The sequence below is a fragment of the Lissotriton helveticus genome, chromosome 5_1, assembly GCF_964261635.1.
Source record: "Lissotriton helveticus chromosome 5_1, aLisHel1.1, whole genome shotgun sequence".
Taxonomy (NCBI): Eukaryota; Metazoa; Chordata; class Amphibia; order Caudata; family Salamandridae; genus Lissotriton; species Lissotriton helveticus.
This window is the reverse complement of record NC_136065.1, coordinates 1,181,660,145-1,181,687,355: the sequence shown is the minus strand read 5'-3', so window position 1 is coordinate 1,181,687,355 and position 27,211 is coordinate 1,181,660,145. Positions and strand designations below refer to the sequence as shown.

Below are 27,211 nucleotides of genomic sequence, written 5' to 3'. Positions count from 1 at the left end.
TCAAACTGTGCCAAAGTCTTTAAACACTGTTGTTAATTTAAGAAGAGAACACTCTTGCAATGCACAACAAAAACAGAACATAGTGCTCTTAAAAGTCTAAACTCCCTGAGGTGTTATATAGTGATGCTGCATTCCCCTGAAACCGCACCATTTTACTTTTCTTCCGCACATCCTTACATCAGATCTCTCGAACACTCTGATCTGACATTGGCAACCCATGCCTGTGCTAGAACTACTTTTTGGATGCATTTACAATTTCAGCACGGTTTAGGGAGCACTTGTCACTAGCGTCAAAAGTCCAATTTGAACATATGCACTTCTAAGTACGCATGCTTTCCGTCGCTGGATCATGACAGGATCAAACTGTCTCTCCACTGCGCCTGTCAAGGAAATTGATGCACCTGTACATGACGAATGGATTTTATAGCTGTCATAATCTGAACTCATACACCGAACTCATCGTGTTTTATTTCTCAGTACTTTATCTCAGTTCCCTCAATGCATTTCCCTAATAAAGTTTTACTGTTGTATTTATGTAAAGGTTTACAATGTCTTTTCATGAGCCTAGTGGGACTACGAAGCACTTCGTACTGAAAGCAGGGTGCAGAGTTGACTATCCATAAAAAACAGAAGAGAAATGTGTCTTAAAAATGCAAAAAAGTAAGATTGGTGGTGGCAGAAATGCCCTTCTCCAAGCTGTAAACCACTGCATACAGGAGCTGGTGAGGCGTGTTCTTCGCCTCGCTGCAGCTTCTATGTGCGGAGTCATATTTTGTTGTATTCTGACTGCTCAGTACTAGTAATCAACCTGTGTGCAATCACGTCCAAATTTGAAGTAACAGAACAGAGTTATGGGAAGGGGGAGTGATTTGCCCAGGATCAAACCATATTATTATGGGGCTATGTTGAGGACCCCGATATACATAGACCTGGATTCTAAACCCAGAGTCAGCACTTGACCAACAAAATCTCACATCTGAGCAACTTAACCACTTTGTGCCTCAAATTGTAAATGGCGGTTAATGTAATTTTGTAGAAAAACATACAACTAAAGAGTGTGTTGCCTAGTACTTACTCAATCATATGTAGCCAATCATATCCTCATTGCTTCTTGGATCTCGGATCTCGAATTCTGATGTTCTATAGTCCACCCCGAGCATCTCATATTTGAGAAGCTTCTGCTACAATGGAAAAACCCTTCTGTGCAACAGGCTCCACTGACCAGTATATCAAATATCTAAAATGACAGTCAGAATTAGACCCCGATCTCGTGACTCTACACTGGCCACCCTTGTACAAGTTATGCTATGTTATAAGTTTTGGAGAGCACACAGCTGGTCCAGCAAAGGGGCGTCCCAGCACTAAACTCAAACTGACAAAAAGGCAGACTGACATGCAGCAGACAAAGTGATGCACAGGAGAGTAGATTATGTAGGAAAAAGAAGGGGTTTTATGACTTTACGGAATGACACATGATTTTGAATACTTCTGATACTCACAGGGGGGTAATTCCAGAGTTTAGGAGTGAGATCACGAAAGGAGCCCCCTCCTGCCCGTGCTCTCTTGAACTGGGGAACGACCGCCGGGGGCTGACTGATAGAACCCAGCTGTCGGGTGAGTATGTAGGGCGTAAGAAGATTAGCTAGGATGTTGGGAGATTGGAGATTCATGACTCTATGGGCAGTGCAGAGAGCTTTGAACTGGATATGTTTCTCCACCGGAAGCCAATGTATTCTGTGGATGGAATCGGAGGTGAGGCAGGTCCTCGGCATGCCGAGGACCACCTGAGCAGCAACATTTTGTGCCCCTTGTAGGCGATGAATCTCTGCTTTGTTTGCCCCTAGGTACAGGGAGCTAGCATAATCCAGCCGGGATAGTACAGAGGCCTGGATAATCACCTGAAGGATGGTAGAGTCAAAGAAACACAGCAGGGGTTTGAGACCGCGTAAAAGCCCAAAGCAGACACCGGCTACTGCTTTAGTTTGAGCCTGAAAGCTCAAAGCAGTGTCAACCCATACTCAAAGATTTTTAACTGTCTGCTTCAGGGCATGCGGAAGGCCCAGAGTGGAAGGCCACCAGTGCTCACTCCACAGGTGAGTATCTTTACCCACCAGCAAGATCTCAGATTTACTGGCATTAAATCCTCTTTGAATTTGAGCACATCCTGTGTAGAGTTGTCAGAAAATGCAACCACCAGCTGTGTGTCATCCGCGTACCAAAGTTAATCCTCAGTTAATCCTCTGTTCCTGGCTACTGCTGCCATCCATTCAATGTAGATGTTAAATAGAGTAGGATTCAGGGCTGAGCCCTGAAGAACCCCTTGATACATAGCATACACCTGAGAGCAGAAGGGGGGACAGACACTTGGAAAGAGTAGAGTGAGATAAAATGGAGGTGAACCAGCCCAGGGCCAGGCAGTCAATAACGATATCCTCCAGGCGCTGCAGTAGAATCTGGTGGGACACAGTACCGAATGCAGCGCTTAGGTCCCGTAGGATCAGAGCTGAAGTGCGACCTATATCTAGAGAGCTCCTCAGATGTTCCGTTACAGCCAGAAGGACGGTTTCAGTGCTGTGAAGCAGGATGAAGCCATTTTGAGAGGGGTCTAGCAAGTTGCTGTCTTCAATGAACGGTGTAAGAATGGAATTGATGTAGGCTTCAGTAATCTTAGATACCAGAGGAAGAAGAGAAATAGGACGAAAATTCTCTTGCTTGGGAACATCCAATGTGGGTTCTTTAAGTAAGGGAACCACATTGGCATGTTTCCAGGCCAAGGGGACAACAGCAGAGGACATAGACAGATTGATGAGATCATAGAAAGGAGAGAGAAGCTGAGGTACAAATTTCTGAAATGTATCCAGTTTAAGGGGGTCTGCTGGGGTTCCTGATTTGAGTTTATTGCAGATGGTGCGCACTGCTTCTTGAGAGAGCACAGGGGAAACAGAGAGCGTGGGAGTGCCGCTGGGCAGGTGAGAAGGGCCTGTTATGATTGCAGTGTGGGGAAATGTTCTGTAAATGTCCTTGACCTTCTGAATGAAAAAAGCAGCGAAGACCTTGCATTGCTGATTAGAGGAAGGAGGGGATGCCTTAGATTGCCCTGAGGTGTCAAGTCAAGCTTGTAGCCCAACCTATTGACTGGGTTGTCTGACCTGGATAGAAGGGAGTTTTAACAAAGGAATGATGAAGAGCGGATTGTGCAAGAAAATTGAGAATTCTGATTTGTAAATGTGTCTGTTCAGGCCACAAGGAGGATACACAGGATCACCTCCACCGTGTCACTATGATGGAGCCCAATTTGGCCTCATTCTGTCTTGTACTCCAGAAGTGGATACTAAAGCGTGTGTGCAGTCGAAACAATAGCGAAAAAACTGGGGGTATTGCTAGATAAGCATCTAACTCTGGCAGATAAGCTCAGCTACGTGACAACGAATATGTTACCAGAATATAGCAACCAAAACACCGTCCGAAAGACGCATGGTGCCCTAATTATCATTTTCAATAATAAAGCCCCACTGGAGTCAATATTAAAAATTCTTCATCCAATGTTACAATGTTTTTGTAGGCGACATTTAGGATACAATATTCCTGTCAGACAATATATTTGATCTTGTTATGCTGGCCAAGAATACCTGCTCTCATTCATGAAGAAGATCATTCATCTCATCCCATCAATATATGCACATGTTCTTATTGGTGTAAAGACAATACAGTATCCCAAAAGGTAGAATTCAAAAGACAATTTTTGTTGCATGCACGAAGCATTACACGGACAAGAGAAAAGGAGACACTCCTTCAGATGATTTTCATGTAGAAATTATTTTTGTATTGTACTGTTTAAAGGAGGGTAAGGTCATATTCAAACAATTTGTACAGCACAAAGTTGGAAAATTCATATGACAACCGACAAAACTTGGTGCTCAATATATACAAGTGGTATGTGGCGACGCAAGTGAGAAGGTGGACAGCGAGAACGGCGCAAGGTGAGCAAGGTGAAATATTTATACAGTGAGTGGCTCGGTGTGTGACAAAGTTATAGTGACTTTTCTTCACAATTCACAATTTCAAAGGAGCCACAAAGAAGGATGCGCCTATAGTTGCGCTGTGGAGTCGACGGCGTTTCGGTCCTTGATCAATGTGGACCATCTTCAGGACATGGTTATCTCGTTTTCAGTGCTGTGTAGGATCAGAGTCTCGATCCGGTCGGGGAGATCCGGCGAGGATCGTCTAGCTGCAAGGGATCTGGTAAATCCGGAGGGGCCGGAGAGAAGTAAGGGCGAGCGTCTAAGTCAAATCGCAGCAATGCTTGGAGCTCCGGCGGTTAGGGACCTGGATAAGTCTAGGAGCTGGATTCGGAATGGATCAGTAAGGGCACACCAGCCGAGGGTCAGGCTGCCAGCGGCTTGCGTGTTGGTATTATTATTGGATCAATGTTTAATTCAATGCTTCAGTGTGCCAAGACACATGTATGCTAGCATGTATTAGAATCTGATTTCAAAGCATGAATGGCACAGTGTTATAGATAAGCCAGGGTCATTGTCAGGCTTTCACATTCCAACTTTGTATCTCAGGATCAAAGAGCTTGAACTGATTAAAGGAAACAGACTGAATAAAGTTCAAATGACTCTGCCTTATGCACAAAATGTACTACAGCATGGGTCACTGAGACTTTAGCAATATGCTAATTTTTCCACTATCTTCAAGGAATCTTACTACCTCAAATAAAGACTTGAACATCGCTTGAGATATCTGTTGAATAACATTTGAAACACATTTTTTTCCAACCTGGCAGCACAACTGGGAAAACATATTTTGTCCACTGTTAGGATTATCCCATTATATTATAGCATTCATACTGCTCTAGGAACCTATCTTTTCTCTGGACGCTGCTCTGTACAGGTCATTATCTTTCTTTTGACATGACAAACAAGACCACCAGCCGAGGATATGAAGAAATTTCACATTCAGCTTGGAGTGGTATCTAGACTAGGAGGCATGCCATATCATGCCCAAAAATAAGCTGGTGGAAATACACCCACAACTAGAATTCGACTCCTTTGTATGGGTCTAATATCAGCATTTTGGAAGGCTACACCTGTACACCAAGGAGCCTGCGAGATCAGCCATCAGAGTTTCTTGGCGCAGACATATGATCATTCCTCAAAGTTCTAAGTACCAGGCCTTGTTCACCTGCTCACAGAACTAAGCGCCACGCTTTATTCTCATACTCTATAAAATTGGAGAAGGTGCACCATTACAGCATTGGACATCATTTTTAACCAATTATCATGCTTATAGATTTCACAGCAATTTTGGGAGACTGGCACTGATCGATTGTACCTTCTTGTGAGTAAAGGCCTCAGCAAAGGCTATCAGAGCTCTGTTACTCCTTTTCAGGAAAATGGACAATCAAATCCATGCAGTTTTAGTAAAAATCTCCAACCTGGTAGGGCTTGCTCTAGGTTCTTGAGAGAAATAATAGACAAAACTAAAACATCATTTCTTCTAGTATATCCAGAAAAGTTTCAGAGGGAGTTGGGCATTGCCCCTTCTGCTCTGTAAGCACAGGATCAATAACTGGGAAAGACACTTTGCCCAATTTTTTTAATGTAGAACTAGAAATACACGTTCACCTCCATTGCCAGTCAGAGGACGGATCTGTGGCCACCCGCAAGAGCACATCACATTTTATCGACAGATTATCAGTGAAAAGCCATACTCTTAATACAAAAAGAAAACTTCTTACCTGATTGTCCAGGTGGAGGAACTCCCGATGGACCTCTCGGGAGACAAAGAAAGACAGTAAGGACCGCTGCTTTGTTGCCAGAACATGGCTCGATCGCAATCGGCTTTGGGACACCCTGAAAGAAAAAGAATCACTCCATGAAGTCCTGTGTGTAAGTCAGTAGACAGGCATACATGTAGCTAACACTGTTAGTGTACACAGGCCCTTCTATTTAATGCTCTATGCAGTCAATTACAGGCCCTTCTACTCAATGCTACATGCAGTCAATTACAGGCCCTTCTACTCAATGCTCTATGCAGTCAATTACAGGCCCTTCTACTCAATGCTCTATGCAGTCAATTACAGGCCCTTCTACTCAATGCTCTATGCAGTCCATTGTTCCTTGTTCATCCTGTGCCTCCTTGTTAAAGCACTGAATGAGAGGCTCTGCGTGCACTCACTGTGCTACAGGAGTTGGACAATGTTCAGTCAGCAGCGCAGTTGGAATGTGTCCTACTTTGCAGTTTTCAGGTTTTCATGATATTTTTCTTGCTGTATTACCACATATCTTGGAACACACTGTACAAGGACTGTTGTGCTCCTCCGCAATGGCACACCCATGTGATATGTTATTTGAGGAAGTGCCCTTTTTTGTGCCTCTATCATGCAATTCCTTTTTATGGCTATATTTGCACTTTTAGAGCCACAAAAGCAATGATGCTGAAATTAACCCTCAAAAATCTCTAGCAAAAAATATGAACATCGTCAAAGTAGGGGCGTCATCAATTTAGAGGGCCATAAATCTAAGCAGATAGGGACAGGGAAGGTGGCCAATAAGGTAAAGGCACACAAATAGAGAAATGTCTAAATGCTGTCAGTAAAGGGGAAAAGACTATATTAAGCATTTTAGTGAGAGCATGACAATGGTCCAGGGTCGAGGCAGATTATTATGTAAATATTATCTAACTACATTGTCTGCAAAACACCCCAATAATCCCTTCTGGTGTAGGAGTGGTCTTGAAGACCGTCGGAAAAATAAATAAATAATGAAATGAGGAGCTATGTAGCTGTATCGTTTGAAAAGCTAGACTCGTGAACTACTACCTTTGTCTTATACTGGAAACAGAGAGCCCGAGGAGGAGCATCAGATGAGAGCCAGAGGAACCAAAGGAGCGGGGAGGGAGCAAGGACACAATACTGCCGGAGCTTGCTTACTCATGGGTGTCCGGGGCACGGGGTGGGGGAGCATTCAGGTATATTAAAGCCGCTCAGGATCTAGGGGCTGCAGCTCTAGGAACCCGGCACTATAACTTACATGGATTAAAAACATACCTCTTCCCCAGGACAGTGTAAAGACTGTGGCAGTGTAACAACGCGTATGGTTGGTTAAAGTCAAAGCGCCAGGATACCCTTTGGGTGACAGTTTCTGCGCTATACAAATATGCCATACAATACAATACAATGTCAAATGAACAACTGTAGAATTTCTGTCAGACACACAAAAGTGGGAAAAAGAAGATGGCTGACGACAGTAGAGGCACGTGGCCATCGGTGGTGGGAAACTAATGGAATTTCTCACAAAGGCAGAAATAATCGAGCATAGATTCACCAGAAGGGGCTGATGCTAGACAAAGGTAAATCAGGAAAAAATGTACAGGTGCATAAGCTTATGACCAGCGGAAAAGTAAGTCAAGACAATGGGATGGCGAGATCCACTCTGACCTCACCCAGGTGTACAGTAGCATCCCATATATTGTATTGTATTGTAATTGCATTTATATAGCGCTTACTACCCCTGACGAGGCGTCGAAGCGCTTTTTCGGCGGGTAGCACGCTACTCCGGGACCCACAGAGGATTAGTGTTGAATTAGTATAGTGAAACATGCAAGTACATTTTAAGTGGTGAATAGGTTAGTCAGTTATTTGGATTTGGAACTATAGCAGAAGGATAGATGAAATATGAGGTAATTTCAGTGGTGTATATTAGTCTGTTACTTGGAGTGAGAAGGATAGAGGATGGATAAAAGGAGAAGAAAGATTTGCATTCATATAGCACTTGTTACCCCTGATGGGTGTTGAAGCGCTTTTTGGCGAGTAGCACGCCACTCCGGAACCCATAAAGGATCAGTGTTGAAAATTAGTATAGTATAAATATGAAGTAATTTGAGTAGTAGATATGTTATTCAGTTATTTGGGCAGTATATTAGTATAGTTGAATATGGAACATGGAATTTGAGAAGTGAACATGTTAGTCTGTTAATTTTTATAGAAAAAAAAGATAGTGGAGGGATAAAAGAGTGAAGGGGTTTTTTTATGAGAAAAAGGGCAGCATTTTTGTCCCTAGTCCCGATCAGTCTCGAACAGGCCCAAACAGGCAACTACCCTTGTCCTCTCCACCCTTAACAGGCCCAAACAGGCAACTACCCTTGTCCTCTCCACCCTTAACAGGCCCAAACAGGCAACTACCCTTGTCCTCTCCACCCTTAGCCTCGACGCCCGGGCTGAGACGCCCTAAGCCTGGCCTTTTTTTTAGCCCTAGTAATCAGGTGACCCCTTCAGCCAATGGGAACCCTAGCCCTAACATTATCCAATCACAACATTAGCCCTAACTTCTAGAACCAATAGGAGACCAGGACCTTGCAGCCAATCTTAACCCTAGTCCAAGCACCCAATCAGTTCAAAAACCCTGATCTCTACGTCCAGTAAAGGCCCTAGCCCTACCACTAGTCCCAATCCAAGTCCAAGCAGCCAATGGTACAGGTAGCCCTAGTCCCTACTTCCAATAGCAAGCCTAACCCTACTCTTAGTCCCACACCTGGTCCAACAACCAATCACACCAGAAGCACTAAATAGCTACTTCCAATTGAAGGTCTAACCCTAGCCCTAGTCCCACCCTACTCCCAACAACCAATAACATAGGAAGCCCTAGTCCCTACTTCCTATAGAAATCCGAACCCTAGCCCTAGTCCCAACCCTGCAATGATTGAATCACAGACCGAGAAACCAGTCAGAACCCTCAAATACCCAACCAATGAGGACATTAACCCCAACCCAATAGAAACACCAGATACAACCACCAATCAGTGTACACATGTGCCAACCACCAGCACACCATATAAGGTCCCAGCAACCTCAGACAAGGTTTGCTGGCCAGGGAGTTGGAAGCTGCTTGCTCCTGTTCAGAATCTCCTAGGAGACAGACAGGCTCAATCCACAACTTTGGACTTCAGCAGGTAAAGGCTTCACTAACTCGAAATCTAACAATACTGTTTGAATAAAGCTTTACTCCCCCTGCTGGCCAAAAAACGAAGTGCAGGGGCCCCAGTAAATACAGCTCACAGAAGCACCCTCTGATGTAGAAAATCCCTGTAGCTAGGGGGGGCAGGGGGGCTGGCCTCACTGGCTTGTGAACACAAAATGGTGGCTGGGGGTGCACTGTTTGAGCACACAGGCCTAAGCACAGAGCAAAGGAGAAATTTGGAGGGAAAACAGATTTGTCACCAAGGAATTAGAGGGACAAACTACAGAGTTTGGACTGCAAATCCCACAATTCAACACACTAAATGAAGGCAATCATGGGCAGGGAAAACCACACATTTAAAACACAACACAGGTGATAAAATATGCATTTACAGGCAGGATAAAACTACAATTTGTAACTGTAACAACCACAGGCATAGACAGTAAACACAGAAAGTGAAAATCGTTTTTTGGACAACTTTTTGTCTTGGGAAGAGACAGCACTAGTCTGTCTCCTTACCACTTCCTGGACTCTGCTCAAAGCAATCTGGGGCACATGTGGGCTGCAACTCACAAGATGGAGGAGAATGATTTGGGGTGCACCCAGCAAGGCCTTCAGGGGCCTGGGCAGGTGTGAGAGGAGGGCTCAGACTTGTCTGGTAGCTGAATAGCCAATGGTCTGCTGGCCTGGGGGTGGGGTTTCGGCAGCTGCTTGCTCCTGTTCAGAATCTCCTAGGAGACAGACAGGCTCAATCCACAACTTTGGACTTCAGCAGGTAAAGGCTTCACTAACTCGAAATCTAACAATACTGTTTGAATAAAGCTTTACTCCCCCTGCTGGCCAAAAAACGAAGTGCACAGGCCCCAGTAAATACAGCTCACAGAAGCACCCTCTGATGTAGAAAATCCCTGTAGCTAGGGGGGGGGCAGGGGGGCTGGCCTCACTGGCTTGTGAACACAAAATGGTGGCTGGGGGTGCACTGTCTGAGCACACAGGCCTAAGCACAGAGCAAAGGAGAAATTTGGAGGGAAAACAGATTTGTCACCAAGGAATTAGAGGGACAAACTACAGAGGTTGGACTGCAAATCCCACAATTCAACACACTAAATGAAGGCAATCATGGGCAGGGAAAACCACACATTTAAAACACAACACAGGTGATAAAATATGCAATTACAGGCAGGATAAAACTACAATTTGTAACTGTAACAACCACAGGCATAGACAGTAAACACAGAAAGTGAAAATCGTTTTTTAAACAGCTTTTTGTCTTGGGAAGAGACAGCACTAGTCTGTCTCCTTACCACTTCCTGGACTCTGCTCAAAGCAATCTGGGGCACATGTGGGCTGCAACTCACAAGATGGAGGAGAATGATTTGGGGTGCACCCAGCAAGGCCTTCAGGGGCCTGGGCAGGTGTGAGAGGAGGGCTCAGACTTGCCTGGTAGCTGAATAGCCAATGGTTTGCTGGCCTGGGGGTGGGGTTTGGGCAGCTGCTTGCTCCTGTTCAGAATCTCCTAGGAGACAGACAGGCTCAATCCACAACTTTGGACTTCAGCAGGTAATGGACTTCGGTCAGTAAAGAAACGTAAGCAATACAGTGCAAATTGTTCACTGTCTAATGAAGATCACTGCTTTACAGTAATCAAAACTGTTTCTTTGGTTACATTACTGGAAACCCAAATGTGTTGTCTCCTCAAACCTATAATTCAGCAATGTTCCACTGGGACAATGTCCTACAACAATCACAAGTTATTTCATAAAATGAACAATGGTGGAGCAAACTTCTGGCAAACACCTGAATTCTTGTTAACAATTTAGCTTATTCCTCATAGTCCTGGTACCTTAGAAAGAGCTGAACCCACCTCCTCCAACCTACTCACACAACACAATGCACAACAACGGGTCCAGTGACTGCTGAATGCCTCTGCATATGCTGTTCTCTGCGGGCTGCTCCAGTAGCTCCAAAGAATAGGGCCAGGCCTAGTCTTCCACTACAGAGGTTTCTTCGTCTGTACAATCGGCCTCATGGGACATCATGCACATTCATTCGATGTTTTCAATTTCACCCGCTTGCAGTGAAGGTTTGATCTTAGAAGAATCGGGGTCACAAACCATCTTTGGATGCAGTAGATTCACCTGGTGCTGCTTTAGCAATGTTTAGATCTACGTGGAAGAAATCGTGGTGGATCCCAGTTTTTCTTTTTTTTGATTATGGATTACAATAGGGGTGCCCGGTGACCCAACACCTTCCATTCTTTCGTGGTGCAGCCCTGGCCTTCCTCTCAGCCGGTCTGCTTCCCGGCAGTTTTCTGTTCAGGATCCTCTCACGGAACTGCACTGCCCACCTCCTGATGTCAGAATACTGCCCTGTTCAGACTCCTTGCCAAACGCAGCCCGTGCAGCTAAGAGCGGTGGGGCGGTGAGGCCAGGTAATGGGGGATTTCGACGGACGATGAAGAGGGAAAATTAATTATTTACTTAATTTTACCTCTTCATTGTCTGTCGAAGTCACCGCTCACCTGGCCTCACCGCTCTTACCTGCACATGCCGTGACTGCTCCTTGCACTGTTTTCTCACTGCTTCCTGCTGTCTTCCTTACTTCTGTCACCCACATCTGAGGAACATAGCGCATTCCTCATCCCATGGGACTAGATTGTGGTCCCCTTAATTTCCCTCTGGCCTCTTTTAGGCAGCACACATCCTTTATTTTAGCTAGAAACACTATAATCTAGACCTTACAGTCAAACATTTGCTGTCGTATTACAGAGTGTCAAGCCTACCAAAATCCCACTAACCCACAGTGTAATGCAATGTTAGGTCTGTCTCGGTGAGAGGAATATCTTTTTGAAAGCAGACCTTCGCATTCCAAGTAAGGTTTACAGGTGAAATTGTGCAATTAGGTAAAAGTGAGACTGGCCTAAGTCCCCTTTGGACTCCCTAAAGCCAAGTGGTCTACTGTGATCTTCTCTGATTTTGTTACTTGAGTCACAGTCAAGCTGCAAGTAAGAGCCACTAACGGAAGTGATGGAGACAATCGTCACCATCACAGTTAGAAACAGGGTTTCACGTAAGGCTGTCTAACAGCACAGAAAGAGGAATCTATTTACCAGAATACAGAGCTGACATATGTAAGCCTTCTGACAGGCCTCGTTGTCCTATAATTGAATGCAGCATTACTTACTATACTTGGCTAGTCTTAGACAAATATACTGTAGCCTTATAGCCCACCGTAGAGGGCTATACTGGCAATCGTTAAAGGCCCGAGCCGAAGGCGAGGGTCTTTAACAAGGGAGAGGGACTTTAATAGCCGGTATAGCCCAGGTACGAAACGCTATAAGGCTATTAGAACATTCTGTCACTTGCGGCCAGAATGTTCTAACAAAAAAAAACCAAAGCCTTATGGAAGCGCGAGGGGATTGAAATCCCCTCAGGCTCCCTGAAGCCTTTGTTCACAGCCAGGGCTGTGACCAAAGAAACTTTGGAATGTTGGAGCTCCAGGCTTATACCAGCCATTATAAGCCCGGAGCCCGGAGCACTCCATTGTTTTCAATGGAGCTCCCAACATTTCAATGTTCTAAGTGGAGGTTTATCATGGCCAAATACAGCATCAATTAGTTGAACATTTTGGGGCCAGGGTGGAACTGAACTGCCTGTAGGGCGGCCATGGAGTACCAGTCCAATGAGTTCCGTTGATACTGTTTATTTGGCAGTGTACCACATGTCACAGTGGTCAACACCTTTTGTTTGGAGTTATTTAATACTGACACAGTACAGGCCAGGGTGACTTATAAACGAGATGAGCAGTCAATGGATGGGAGCCATGTTGGTAAGATAGGCCAATGATTTAAGCCCTCGCTGGAGAGCTTTATGTCCACGTCATAGTTTTGAACCCCCGCAGGCTAAACTTGACTATTCATCTTCATGAGACCATTAACCCGAGTATGACTGGCAAGTGTGGCACCTCGTATGTACAGTGCTACAAAACAGGAAACTCTGTGGAGGCGCGAGGTAGAAAGCAAGCTATAAATTACTATATTCTTATGTTGTTAAATTGGGCTACAGCGGACTGCGAAAGCACTTGGGGAGTGACGGTAAACACTGTTAATAATAAGGAAAACGAGGTGACAAGTAAGGCGCCACAGGGATCTCCCTGTAATTGGCGACTGTTTAATGAATCCTTAAGTGACAATGCAGAGGAGCTGAAATGGAAGTCATTGCTGCCTGCAGATGACGCAGAGCTCTCTTGTAGGGCTGAGGATGCGGAGGGAGCGTAAAAAGAGCATGGCTTGAAAAAGATGAAGGGCTGAGTAGGAGACAGCAGCTGAGTTACAAGGAAGATGCATCAGAGAGATGCACTTATGGCTCAGAGCCACGGTCACTGGTGGACATGGACCACCGCAGCATCCATGACACCACCCAGACTCTTGGAGTACATGACTTCCACTGCTGGACAGACCTCTTGTTCTCAGCGTGCTTCACCAGCATCACTCACTCCCAGGTAGGCTCCAAAGTGCTGCTAGGTACATATACAGAACCTGATGGCTTATACACTGCCCCAGGGCTCAGGCCTCTGTCGCTGTCGGGTGCGCTCAATGTAATACTATTTAGTTATTTAGAAGTGTGACGAAGAAGTAGGGCCTATTGCCTTCCTTGGTGGGCTCCATATTCTACTCCCTGGTTATTTAACAGTGGTCCTAGAGGTTTGGGCTCTGAGGCTCCCCGGTGCACTGCGTGTCATACCCCGTGGTTATTTATCCCCATCTCTAGGGATACAGACTACTCCTACAGATGGTATCAACAGGCACGATTACTTTTATTCGGACTGTCTGCTATGCTTCATACTGAAATATAGCGGCAAAGTCACGCCATACCTCATCAACACCTCCCACACAGGACAAGCTACAACCACCACCCTTTCCAAGAATGTAGATCCAAAGGGCACCCAGGAACCTGATGCAAACCGGAGTGCCCCATGTCCTCCACTATCATACAACAGAGAAGAACGCCACCCCTGTGCAGTGCCGGGTGGAAGGTGTCTTGCTAGGTCATTGCTGGACCTCAAGAGACTCAGAGTTTGTACAGTCCGTAGAGAGAGCATGAGGGATTCTGGGCTATACATGGAGAGATGTAACCGGCAGAAAAAGGGAGTGTGATTGGCCACTGTATACATCGAGGCAACGCATCATTTGGAGCATGGTGTTCAGAGATCAAGCCGCACCTTCAGAAGGATAACGGCAGATTGCGTAGAGTTCAAGGACAGGCAGTCAAAGCAGCGCTTGGGGCTTGTACATAGGTGCTATGAAGTCACACTCAAGGCTTTAAACATATGCACTAGAAGTGTCAAGCATAAATCCAAGATGGACGGTCCACCTCGGTTCATCAGGATAACCACAGATTATGCCATTAACTTCTAATTAGATTAATTGGATGTCAATTTCTCTTATGTGAAGATTTTGGAAAATCGGCATGGATACCGCCCTCGTGCACCGTTTTTTGAAATCCCTGAAAAATCTCCAAGAGAAAAACTGTGAATTTAGATACCGTGTTTTGCATTGAGACATAAGGATAAACAGTTTGTTCAGTAAACCCATTTACCACACTGTCTGAAGTGTGCTGTTACAGTTTAACCATAAGCACCAGAACAACTTTGTTGATTTTGAAAGCAAACTTGACTTGGAGTCCATTTTACATATTCTTGACCATTCAATGGGTAATGTAGGGTCAGTAAAGTGCACTGTATGCCACTAAGCTGCTTTATGATTGGTCAGTGACACAAGAGAAAGGGGACCAAATGACACCCCATGTATGTGACAACTTTCTAGTCTGTGATTTCGTTTGCAAAATAATTTGCTTGAGAGAGTGGTCTTGTTTTCATCGGATTGCACCAGCTGGATTATCACATCTGGTGGCATTCATTTTCAAAGGGCAGCCAGGACGGGAAAGGTGGTGTTCCGATGAGATGCTGCACTTTAATAAGGCGGCCACATATGACGTACGAATCAATAATGTAGCACTGGGTTTTGCTGCGTCGTTTCTTGACTGTGGCGCTCACTCAAGCCCACTCACTAATTGTCCTCGGTGAGTCAGCTGTACTGGGTCGCCTGCCGTGCTCCCGCAGTCATCCGTGCATTAGTAGTTTGCGGCGCACTGCGGGACGCGACACGCAGCCTGCCGTAAATGACATTGCCACCGCTGAGCCAGGCGGGCAGCTCGACTTGTCGAGACCTGGCGCGATGGTCCCGCCGTTCGTTGCCCCCGCTGTTCGATGGTAAACACGGCCGCTGCAGTCACGCAGCCAATTGCACGGCTCATTACCCCGGCCCGCTAACAGAGCAAAGAGGAAGGCCCGACGACGCCTCGGCTACATTTGTTTAGAGAAGCTATTTCAGGTAAATTTGTTTTTCAAAATACTAAGATATTCGGAGGCGAAAAGGGCAGTGTAAAAGACCAGCACATGGCCTACTGTGCTTTCAGCTTCCTTCAGCTCGGTGTGCACTTGAGGCCCGGGAACAGTGCAGGCCCCCAGCTAGACGAACATAGCAGCTCACGACCCCTGCTGGGCACATGGAGTACTACCTCTGCCTAGGGTTAGAATAACAGTAGCCAGCATTCAGAGCTCGAGGTTATAGGTGTGTACATGCACCAGTGCTGGAATAAACCCTGTGGGGGCCCTAGGCAGTCGAAATTTCGACCCCTCCCCTTGAACATTATCACCTAATACCCAATGCACCTGATTTTTTTTTAACAAACTGACGGCTGCCAGAAGATGAGCTTTTCTGAGACAAACTGGTATGTGAATATGATGTCTCTGGTTTATGTATAGGCATTTATATAGCGCACTACTTACCCGTAGGGTCCCAAGGCGCTTCGACCGCTGCGAAACCCTTCCTGGCTTCCCTGAGAGATGGTCCCTTAATGGGTATCTCCAGGGTGAGACCAGGCATCCCCGGCGGTCTGGTGGGGCCGTTAGTGAAGATGAGGCAAGCTAATGCCCAGAGTTGCCGAGTGTGATCGCTGATCAGAGTGGGCACCGAGGCGAGAGAATTATCGAGTCCGCTGACCCTGGTCCAGAAACCTGCCGCGCCAGGAATCGAACCCTGGTCCCGGGCCGTCCTCTGCTCTCGGGTCTGCCGCCTCTAACCAGTGAGCCACACTACTGTGAATGGGTACATTACATTAATGCAGTGTTTTCTCTATAGAGTCCTTAATGTAAAGATGTCGTTTCTTTGAGTTGATTCTTTTTTTCTATCTTTTCGAAACAATATTTAACCCCTCCCATGCTGATGACGAGCTCAGCTCGTCATCAGCCACGGTGCTCGTGTGCTGATGACGAGCTGAGCTCGTCATGGCCGTTAGAACGCTCACACGCGGGGATAATTACCCCGCTGTGCTGAGCGTTCTAAGGAAATGGGTGTGGCCGTGACGAGCTCAGCTCGTAATGAGCGCACGAGCACCGTGGCTCATGACGAGCTGAGCATAGCGGGGGAATAACCCCTGCAGCCAAAGGGTTAAGAAAGCTTGATTGTAATTTTCTTCCAAGATCAAATCATTATTAATTTGATCCGTTGTCGCGGGGCCCCTAAACCAGAGCCTACTTTGCCTATATGGTAATCCGGCCCTGACCTGCACGACACCATGTGAAAGTACAATGCGCGGCACAGCATTAGACAATAACTATCTTTACATTCTATCAATATGCAACATGAAGGATGAGGAAACCAGTATGTAGGACTGCACATTCGAAAGTGAGGGTCTACCTATGCTGCACACAATGGCAATGGCAGCTCCTCTGCTAAGGCGCAGGAGCTCCACCCCACTGCTTTCAGCGGTGGAATTAAAGAAAAAATAAAATGATAATAACTTATTATCATTTTATTTGTTCCTGCTGCATAGTCTTTGCGGGGCGGGCTGCTCTGCTCTCAGAGCAGGGGGGAGGAATGGTGGGCACGCTGTAAGTGAGCAGTGACGGATTGGTCATCATGCGTACTTTGCATTTTCTCCACCCAGAGAACATGCCCAGGGTCCCATTCTCTGGCCCAGCACTGAACCAGGGTGCTCAGACCAATAACAATGCTGCACTGCAGCGTTTTGATTGGTCAGGAAGCCTGGATGTGCTTCCTGTTTTTTGCTGGGAGAGAGGCGACAAGAAGACGGAGGAGGGACGCGGTGACAATGGAGGAGAGACGCAGAGGTATGTTTTTTTTCATTATTTTGTACAACCCCCTCCACCAGCCCCGCCACCCCGATCCGTGCCAGCCATCACTACACTATGGTGGTGTACAATACACAGGCATCCAATATATGCCTGTATAATGCAGAGCTGGACAATGCATAGCTGAAAAAATGCATGAGTGAAAAATATACTGGTGTAAAACATATGGGAATGTAACCATCAGGTACCCAAATGTACGTATTTGAGCGCTAGGAGGCAGAAGAAACAGCAGATAGGTTTGACACATTTCTCGGGGAAAAATACCAGTCATTTTTTATAAGTTTTGCTATTGTGGAAGGGTCCAGAGCTTGTAGGTGAAAAGAATTTGTGAAAAGTCATAAGTATTCATTTGCCCTAGTACAGTTATCCCTCTGTTTGCTGTAATAATCAGTTAGCCATTATTTAGATAGCTGTCAGATACTTCTAATATGACTTTTTAAAGGTTTATATTTCAAATGGGAAAAAATACCAGATTTCTTCACTTTTGCCATTTGTTTTTATGGATATTGACATAGTCAGATACTGACCAGGTGTCAGAGCTGCCCTTTACAAATGTCATGTTCCAGGACTTAAACTTATAGCAGGGTACCAGAGAAAAACCTGTATGTTTTTTCAATGATGGGTTCCGGTTGACAGAAAACAACAGTGAATTTAGAGATGTTTAAGGTGGTACTCAGAAGCCCGAGGTGAAAAACACACTCATTATTCACATAACCATGAACATGTTATGTATGACACCCCACACCCTCCTCCGCTGCTCAGCTGAGCATTGCAGGGGTAGTAAAGTCTACATCAATAATGCCTTGCTTTTGTGACCCCTACAACATGTTACACATGCCTCGTGTTCTGCCATCCAGCCCTACCACCCTTTTATTTATTTATTTAAAGAGTTTTATATAGCGCTGGCTAGACCCGAAGGTATCAGAGCGCTTTACATGAGAATCAACAATGTAACAGAGGAAGTTCAACAATTACACAATACTTCCAAAAAAATAGGCCAAATACAATTAGGAGAGGAGAGAAAGGAGAGAGAAAAGTAGTGGACGGGGCAGGGGAGGTGAGAAAGGGAGGATAAGGGAAGAGACTATAAGGAGAGACAAAAAGAAGTCTGTCTAAAGACCGACTGGGTAGGTGACGACCAAGGAGGGAATCCAAGGCCCATCTCCCCTATAGCTAAACCAAGTAGCTCCATCGGGCATCAGACAAAATTGTTCTGTCTCAATACATAGAGAGTGGAGGGAAGGAGAGACATAAATAGAGGGAGGATGCGGGAGGACACGACAGGAGAGACGAAAGGAAGTGCAACAATGTGGTTCAACAATATACCAGAAAAAGATCAACTAGTGAACATTATATCAAACAATCAGCAATACATTAGGGGAGGAGAGAAAGGAGGGAGAAAGTAGTGGGGGGTAGGGGAGGAGAGAAAGTGAGGGTAAGGGAAGAGACAACCGTAGAGACGAAAGGAAGTCTGTCTAAAGACCGACTGGGTAGGTGACGACCAAGGAGGGAATCCACGGCCCACTCCCCTATAGCTAAAACAGGTAGCTCCATCGGGCATCAGACAAAATAGTTCGGTCTCAAGTGGCGAGGGAAGAGGTTCACAGAAAAACAGGGTGGGGACAAAGGGCAAGGGCATGTGAGGGCAGAGGACAGAAGCTGGAAAGAGTAGGAGCGGAGAGGGGGAGGTTTGGGGGAAGGGTGAGGGGGAAGATAAGGTCAGGAGAGACGCGGGAGCGTTAGCCCGAAGTCCGGCTGGGTAGGTGATAGTCAAAGGAGGGAGCCCAAAGTCAATCTCCCCCATAGCTAGCGAGGTAGCTCCACCGGGCATCATACAAAAGTAGCTAGGTCTCAGCTTTTCTCCCCGGGGCTGTCATAGTCGCCATCATGGGATGTTTCAGCCTAGATGAGTTTGCAGCATTGGATCTCCCAGCAGAGGTGGTGTACACGCAGGGACACATCTGATGTCTTGCCACCCTCCACCACCAGCACACCTAGTGCCTAGAAGTAGTGCTATGAAAACTTTTAGGCTTCCCGCTACAGTTGTAAAATGCATTGCTCTTCAACGTATAACTGAAAGTATGGCTGTTGAAAATGTTAATGTACCAGATATAGCTGCAAACTGAATGTGTACACCATGTAGGTGCTGAATGTACAACTATACAGTGCTTGGCTGTATAATTTAGGTATCCTACATGGCTGTACAAAACTTGACTGTTCAATGTATTGCGCACAGTATATAGGACACACCTTAGGAGTGTGCCACATTTGAGTTTTGAATGCACAGATGTACAATACATGGCTGCCCAACATTTAGGTGTACCGTGTGTATCCAAGAGATACAAATAGCTGTGCAATATTTGACTCTTCACAACATTTCAGTATAATGTATGGCTGTGCAATTTTTTACAAGGCATAGCTGTGCAAAAACCTACTCTGTAAATATACCGGTGTGCAATGTAGGATTATAAAAGGTACTGTTGTAGAAAGTACGCCTGAATGTATAGGTTTACCAAATGCATAGTTCTACACTAATTTTTAGCACCTACGAATTTGGGTAGAGCTTTCTCAGAAAAATGGCAACCACAGATAGTTTGGATAATGTGAGTTACCCAAAGCCAAGAAGCTGTCTCCTTATAAGCTTGTAGTCAACAGTTTATGAACAAAAACAACTAAACTATATTGAAATTATTTTCAGAAAGTGTTCCCACCAGCAGTTCATATGGTTGTGAGTGGTCCTGGACGCTGGATAGAAAACCAAATAACGAAAAAAAAGAAATGGATGGGAAAGGAAGATGGATTCCCACCCTTGCACATTCGCTCATCCCCACACACTACAAGGCCGCACACCTCCTCAAGAGCCAGCATGAGTGACTAACAAGGCACGCTTATACACAACCTTTGAACTCTTCCAGTGGGTTCCAGGCCCTGCAGGGCGTGGCCCTTCCCCGCCCCTGAGGAGAGGATCATTGGCGCAGGCAGATGCTGGAAAGCAGGCCTGCTTCCTATATATATATCCCCACCCCTGGAAGCAGCGCATTTCATTTTCAAAAGTACAGCATTATGGTGCAGGATCCATAGATCACGTACGTCGCGACGCGCGCAGCGCTCTCGCATGCCAGCAGAGCAATTAGGAAATTGAGTCGAGGAATTAAGGAGTAATGCGGCCAAGTTCCCCCTGCCAGCCGCAATAAGTATTTTGACAAGGAGAATCTAAGCTGTGACAGCCAGCACAAATACTGAGAATATAGCGGGCTAAAATATTAACGGAAATGCAAATACCTATTCATTTATCATGTGTCCGGCTCCTGGCTGAGAGACTTTTAACACTGCACTCCAACCAAAGCTCCTTGAAATGTAATTGCAGTCTTTGCTAGCCCTCATGTCAGACCACAGCTTTCATTGCTAAGCATTCTCTTACATGTTTTAAAAGCAAATGGCAATTATTGCACTATATGAGATTGACGGTATATGTGCCCAGTGAATGACCACTGGTTTACTGCTACCTTTGAAGGGGAATGCTGTCTGTAGTCGACAGGTAGAGTGTATCTGAACCTGGAAAGTACTTAGAGAGGGTTTGGGTTAGCCAATTTCAAACTATCGGCTTTCGGCGATCTTCCTCTCCAAGCCATTCCCATAGATATTGTTCAATCAAATTTTTACAGTAGCCCACCATTGACTGGCTCTCTCATCATTCTGCGTCCTTTCGCCTCCTAGAATTCTTTCGGTCCTGTAATAAGGGACTATTTTTTCCTGCCTCAAAATCCTATTGATGACTTCTTGGGTCGCAGCGCTCCTTGCTTTCCACTCTCGACTCCTGTCTGTCCAATGATCTCCCACCACAACACCCACTTTGGTGATGAAAGCACATAAATGAGCCGTTTGTTTCAATTGATTTGCATGGTATGACACACATTTTATTTCTTTATTTGGCACCTGAAAATGGTCATCAGCCATCTTGGATGCTACTGTATTAGTGATCATCTTAGAATGTTTCTTCTCTTAAACTAAAACAAAAAGCATTCCTACATGACCGCCCAAGCATGTGCCTTTGGGCTGACGCACAGGTGACCCACCTTGTATTTTTTTTTTTATTACCATTCCAAGATGGCCAAAAGTCATTTCCAAACAGCAAATTATTAAAAATAATATGTGTGACCAACACAAACATAGGCAAAACTAAAAGTTATGCCCCTGGTGTTCTTAAGTGAGAGTGATCAACTTTGCCAATGCTTGTTCTTTTACAGTCTCTACAGGTCATTATGACCCTATTAACCCAAATAGAGAATGTATTAAGTTCAATATTGTTGATTGAACAAATCATACTGGACGCCAAGTCAGAACGTATTGTGGAAATGCACCATGGCTTACTTGCAACAGGCTACTAAGAGTAGGATGTGTGTTACAAGAGCTGATTGACACCGCTTTGGTTTGGCACTAAGTTGGGACTAAGTACATTCTCAGGTAATACAACAGGTATGGAGATGCCTGAATGAATCTCCGAGCCTTTTTCCGTTGTTGTTTTTGGTGTATCTATCAAAGTGGTCTTCAGAAAGTAACCAAGTCTCCTGAATCCTCCCAATTTAACTTTCATGGAAGGGATTAGCTGGGCACAGTGCCTTCCTTACATAATACAGGTTTAGGAGAGATAGCATTGTAATGCCCATTACAGACAACTAGTAATAAGGTGGAATAGAAAGCACTAAAACGGCCCCAAGAATGGTATCTTTCATAGGTCAATGCATCTGTCTGTAATAGAACCCCTTCATTTGAATATCAAATCCTGAAACATAAACAAAGAACATGGGGCAGGGCTCCTGGGCACATTACCTATTGCACCAACCACACTCCATGTTTGGAACGATTGCTATTCAGTTAGTGACACTGTCCTCCAAAGACCAGCACCGAAACACCATATTTAGGTTTTTCATGTAGCACTTTGTAGATTTATTTAACATACATCTAATTACTCCCAGGGTTCAATGGTAAGGGAACTGTTCTATCGGAGGACAAGCACATTTTCCCAGGATAACACAGTGAGATCAAGCGGGAAAGACGAGATTAGGCCCACAGCCAACAATCAACCTTTTGCTCATATATCTTTCCTCCAAATATTGGGACAATGGGAAAAAAGCCAATATTTATAAATGATTGCATTGAATGACAACAATAAAAAGAATTATACAATCCCGCTGAACAATACAAAAAGCAACAATCTCAAACATTAACAGTAAACGCTATGAATGAATAATAGGCAGACTATGTTTGCATGCATTTACATGCACTTGAGGCCAAAAAAATGGGACAAATGTTTTTTGTGACTAGACCAGTAAGGATTATACACCACTGTTATAGTAATTTAGGAGCACTTATGTTATCAACCACGTCAGTTTTTGAACAGAGACACTTTGTTAGCATATAAAGTATTCATCATTATAGTCACCAGGCATTCAGCCACGCGCAGCAAACAGTTCTATTGCGACAAAGCCTCAGCTCGCTTTGTCATTCATGACATTAATCACAATGATGTCATTTAGCCATACGGCAGCGCACTGTTTCCATCAGTCACTGAATTAAGCTCAATTTCACAAATTAACAGTTTATTCTGCATGACGATTCATCTTCATTACATCGTCTCTGTTCTTATTCACTTCCTAGTAATATGTATGACTGGATTCCAGGCACTGTCCAGATGTGGACGAGCAATGGGGGCGACAGGGGGGTCTGCCAGAGACAGAGGTGAGGGAAAGAGCAAAGCTGGGGCGAGAGAGAAACAAGGGACTAGAGAAGGAGCTAGCTAGAGATAAAGACAACTTAAGGGTGTGAGGTGAGCGAAAGAAAACAAAAGAGAGAGTGTGAGGGAAAGGTGGCTGAGAATGAGAGACAGAGATTAAAAGTAACTTCAGAGAGATGAAGTCCTTTTCCTCAACCGCTCCCTCCCGAATGGATAGCCGCCATCAATACGCTCTTCCCTGCTTGTCGTCTCTTCCTGACATTGTAGCTCTAAGACGCACCTCCTCTCTGCTATTCGTCCCCCAACTTCTCCTCCTCCCCTTAATTGGTTCCACCCAAGGCAATGTGCTCACTATGAGGTTATCTCAGAACTCACAGACTACCTCAATGCTGCTCAGCACACTTGGACTTCCGAACCTATATGTAGAATCCCGCCTTATTGTATTAACCCCAAGACAACGTGCACTCTATGAGGTTATCTCAGGACTCACGCACGACCTGAATGCTGCTCAGCACACTTGGACTGCCAAACCTACATGTAGAATACTGCATATTGTATGAATCTTGCTCAAAAACTGTTATGATGTTGTGAAGCGCTTTGATACCCTCGGGTCAGGCTAGCGCTATATAAAAACTCCTTAGTAATAATAATAATAATGAAGATGAACAAATGACAGATGAACCTCAGGGACTAGGGGAAAATACAAGAGTGAGAATGAGAAAGATAAATCTGGGATGTGCATGGACATAACTATCTTTTAATGGAAACACAGGGTGCAAGGGTCAAGTACAGCCCATTTCCTTGTTCTCTTCCATTTCAGTCTTGTTCCTCCCAAGTGTTTGAACTGACCAGTGCTTAAGCTGTAAGGGAATATTTATAGGGCACTCAGTATATCTTTGTTGTCCTATTTAACCCAGACCCCTTCTCTTTAGTTGGCTTCCTCACACTCTGCAGTTCCTTTGCAGATGGGATGAATGTCTTCCGGGAGGATGGGTGTCAGTAGCCTCATGGGTGATTTGTAAGTTAGCTCACGCTTGGCACTGGAGTATCATCGTTCTTGCGATAATTACAGGGAAAGTCTGTCAGTGAAACAAGTTCTGCCTGTTCTTTCTTCCCAGGACTTCCTTCTTTGAGAAGTAGGGTCAGAGTACCATTTGAATCTGAGGTCCACCCACCCCTAAATATGACGTTCCAAAGCTAGGCAAAAAAGTGAAGACTGGGACCCTCTATTAGGAGCCACCACCTTTATTCTTCTTCTTTTTATTATTATTAACAAGCATTTATTGTGAGGATGGCTATCCGAGTCGGGCTTCCCAGCTCCAGCCATCCCTTCTGGAGTCCGAACCAAGTTAAGCGTACAAGTAAGTCTTCAATTGCTTTCTAAAGCTTAACACATCATCAAGGAGTCTAAGACTAATGGACAAAGAGTTCCATAATTTGGGAGCAGGGTAAGAAAAAGAGCTGCCACCACCTCTGGCTTTCTTAATTCTTGGAACCATAAGAAGACCTAGCTTAGTTGACCTGAGTTCTCTGTTGGCCTTGTAGGGGTTGATAAGGGTGGTGAAGAATCTGTGGGCCACCTACCAAAACGTCAGTTTTGTCCCCCATTTAGTTTCAGGCAGCTCACTGTCATCTATTTAGTGACTTACTCTATGCAACTGTTTCGTTTTTGGGATGTCGGATCGCCATTGGGAGAAAAGGAGACGATGATCTGGGTATTGTCTGCATAAGATACCATAGTAAAGCCTAAAGAGCATATATTGTCAGCTAATGAGTGAACGGAAAAATTAAAAAGTGTGGGGATAAGGTAAGAAGCCCCGAGGCATTCCACATTTTAACTGATGCATCTTGGAGCGAAATGGCCCTTCACTGACTTGAAATCCCCTATTGGTTAAGAATGACAATAGACGCTTCAACCTTTAATATGTGTCAGGGGTCAAAGGGTTTCCTGATTTGCACCTCTAGGTAGTTCTGACTTTCTTTAGTAGACAACACCACGTATGTTGTGAGACTGGTTTGATGAAATGCTGGAAAGAATTGTCATATGGCAGGCTTTCTTCATTCATACTCCCAAAATCTGGAACTATATTCCTACCCACTTCAGGAATATACCCACCTTCCCGTAATCTAGAAAGAAAGTGGAAGTGCGCTCGCGTCGCTGCTGCAGCAGTGATGGCTCTGGTGCTGCTGGCTGGCGCTACGCATAACCCACCAGGCAGCCGCTGGACGGCAGCGCGTCATCTCGCTGCACTGTACTGTCCTGTCACACTCTGGATCACGATGATCATGGCCCACCCGGTCACCCGCGGCGCTGATGGCTGTCATGATTGGGGTAGCTGCCTGCAGGGAGTCTGACTGCCAGCAGTGACTGGTGGTGCAGCCGCCGGTCTTCATGTGCTATGCCAGTGAGAGCGCCCGCCGTTACCCCGTCACCAGGTGTCGCCGGTGTCTATCTTACTGACAGAGAAGACCCTGACCGGCGTTGACGGTTGTTCAAGTAAGTTTTAACGTAGTTTATACTAGTTTCTACTTACTTAGTTTCCAATTAGAGTTTCCGCCACTGGGCAGGAACTGCTGCGCCACTGACGTGAGTAGTAACTACTACTCTGTCACTAAACCTCGACCACTGTCTGCGTGAACGTTTCTTTAATCCCTTGCGCGCTGGTGACGGAACCATTCCGTCACGAGCCAAGGTGGGTCTGTGCTGGTGACGGAATGGTTCCGTCATGGCCCGGCCGCCGCGCCTGCGCGGCGCGTTCTATTGAGCGGGCGGGCCGTGATGGAACCATTCCGTCACAAGCACAGCGCCACCACGGCTCATGACGGAGTGGTTCCATCACGAGCATGGCGGCGCCACGCAGCCCCCCCTGCCCCGCGGCGGAATTACCGCCGCCGCCAAGGGGTTAATTGTTAGCACTGGCCTAATGAAGCACAGACAGCAGAACAAGGTCCAGAGGGTGAATAGGCAGCCCACTGGGCCTCCATGATTGTACACCTTACAGTGTCACTCCGTGACCCCTATCCATTTTGTGTGCACTTGCACTGGCTGTGGTTGTCCGTGGAATTCCACTGTACACCAAGCAGGCCCATGCCTCGCTCCCTGATACTTCTACACAACCCACAGGAGGGCCCTGAGCCCCACCTTAAACTTCTGTACTTATATTGACATCCTGTATAACCTTTTTAAATGTCAGGATGTATCCTCCGTTCCTTCTCTGAGCGCACTCTCTCCTATATAAACTCAGAGGCATTGATCATTTCCAGGCCTCCTTTGTAGACTGTGACTTGCAAACACCCGAGACTCCTGTAGTGTGACTGACATCCTCAGTTAGCAGTTGTTGGATCTTCAGTTTCCAACAAGCATTTGCAATGCAATAGGTCTCACATTACTAAAAGTTTGAGGTATTGGTGTTGCATTATTATTTGCAAGCCAATAGCTCAAACATTAAGTAATGCGAGACCTATTGCATTGCAACTGCTTTTTTCTAGATTGGTGTGAGTTATATCTCTTGTGGTGTATTTTCACTTTATTATGGTGTGTGTGTGCTGCACAAATACGTAACACAGCCCTCAAGGTTAAGCCTGACTGCTTTTGTGACAAGCTACCAGAGGTTTAATCCCTGGTTAATTTAGTGACTGTTGTGGTTTACCCTGACAAGGACTGAGGTTGGTGCTAGAGAATGTTTTTCACCCTTCTCAATGAAAAACTCAATTTCTTACAGTGGGCTTGTCTGAAAATGCTTACATTGCCCTCAGAAGAGAACAAGGAATCCCCCAGTTTGGTTGGAGGATAGTGTGTGTGGATAAAAGCATAAAGTATTTGTTTAGGTTATTCCTCTAGTTTTCTTTAGTTTTTGACTGCACTGTTGTATATGCGTTTATGCTTTATCTGTTTGTTTTATGTTTTGATCTGAGTGTCTGTGAGTGGTGTTTTGTGTCTTCACCTCTTTTTAGTGTTAAAGGGAAAAGAGGTGTTGTATCATTAAATATTATAGAATGTCAACCATGGCAGTTTTTGGAATAATGCCTGCCTAGAGGTTCATCATGGGGTTGTTCTTCAATAAAGTCTCATGTTGTTCTTAGTTACATGAGACCTGTGATCTATAATTCCCTCTGGTCAGCAGATATTTACATTATTATTACATCTGCTTTATAGGTCACTGCAGAAAATGCTCACATTTTCTGCTCTTTGTTTCTTACACCCTAGTTACATATATTTCCATGCCTACCATACTTGTCTTCAAAACCCCCTAAAGTAAAAAACCATCATACCTTATGCATTGTGCTTTACAGTGACTTC

General features: G+C 45.3%; 1 protein-coding gene across 1 annotated transcript in view; it reads right to left on the bottom strand.

Moving 5' to 3' along the window:
* The window catches only part of ATRNL1 (attractin like 1), a 2,439,979-nt gene that overhangs the window by 161,391 nt on the left and 2,251,377 nt on the right, over positions 1-27,211 (bottom strand). The window contains exon 28 of the mRNA XM_078643887.1: positions 5,744-5,858. Within this exon, the coding sequence (XP_078500013.1) occupies positions 5,744-5,858 (115 nt within the window). The remainder of the gene's footprint in view (positions 1-5,743; positions 5,859-27,211) is intronic.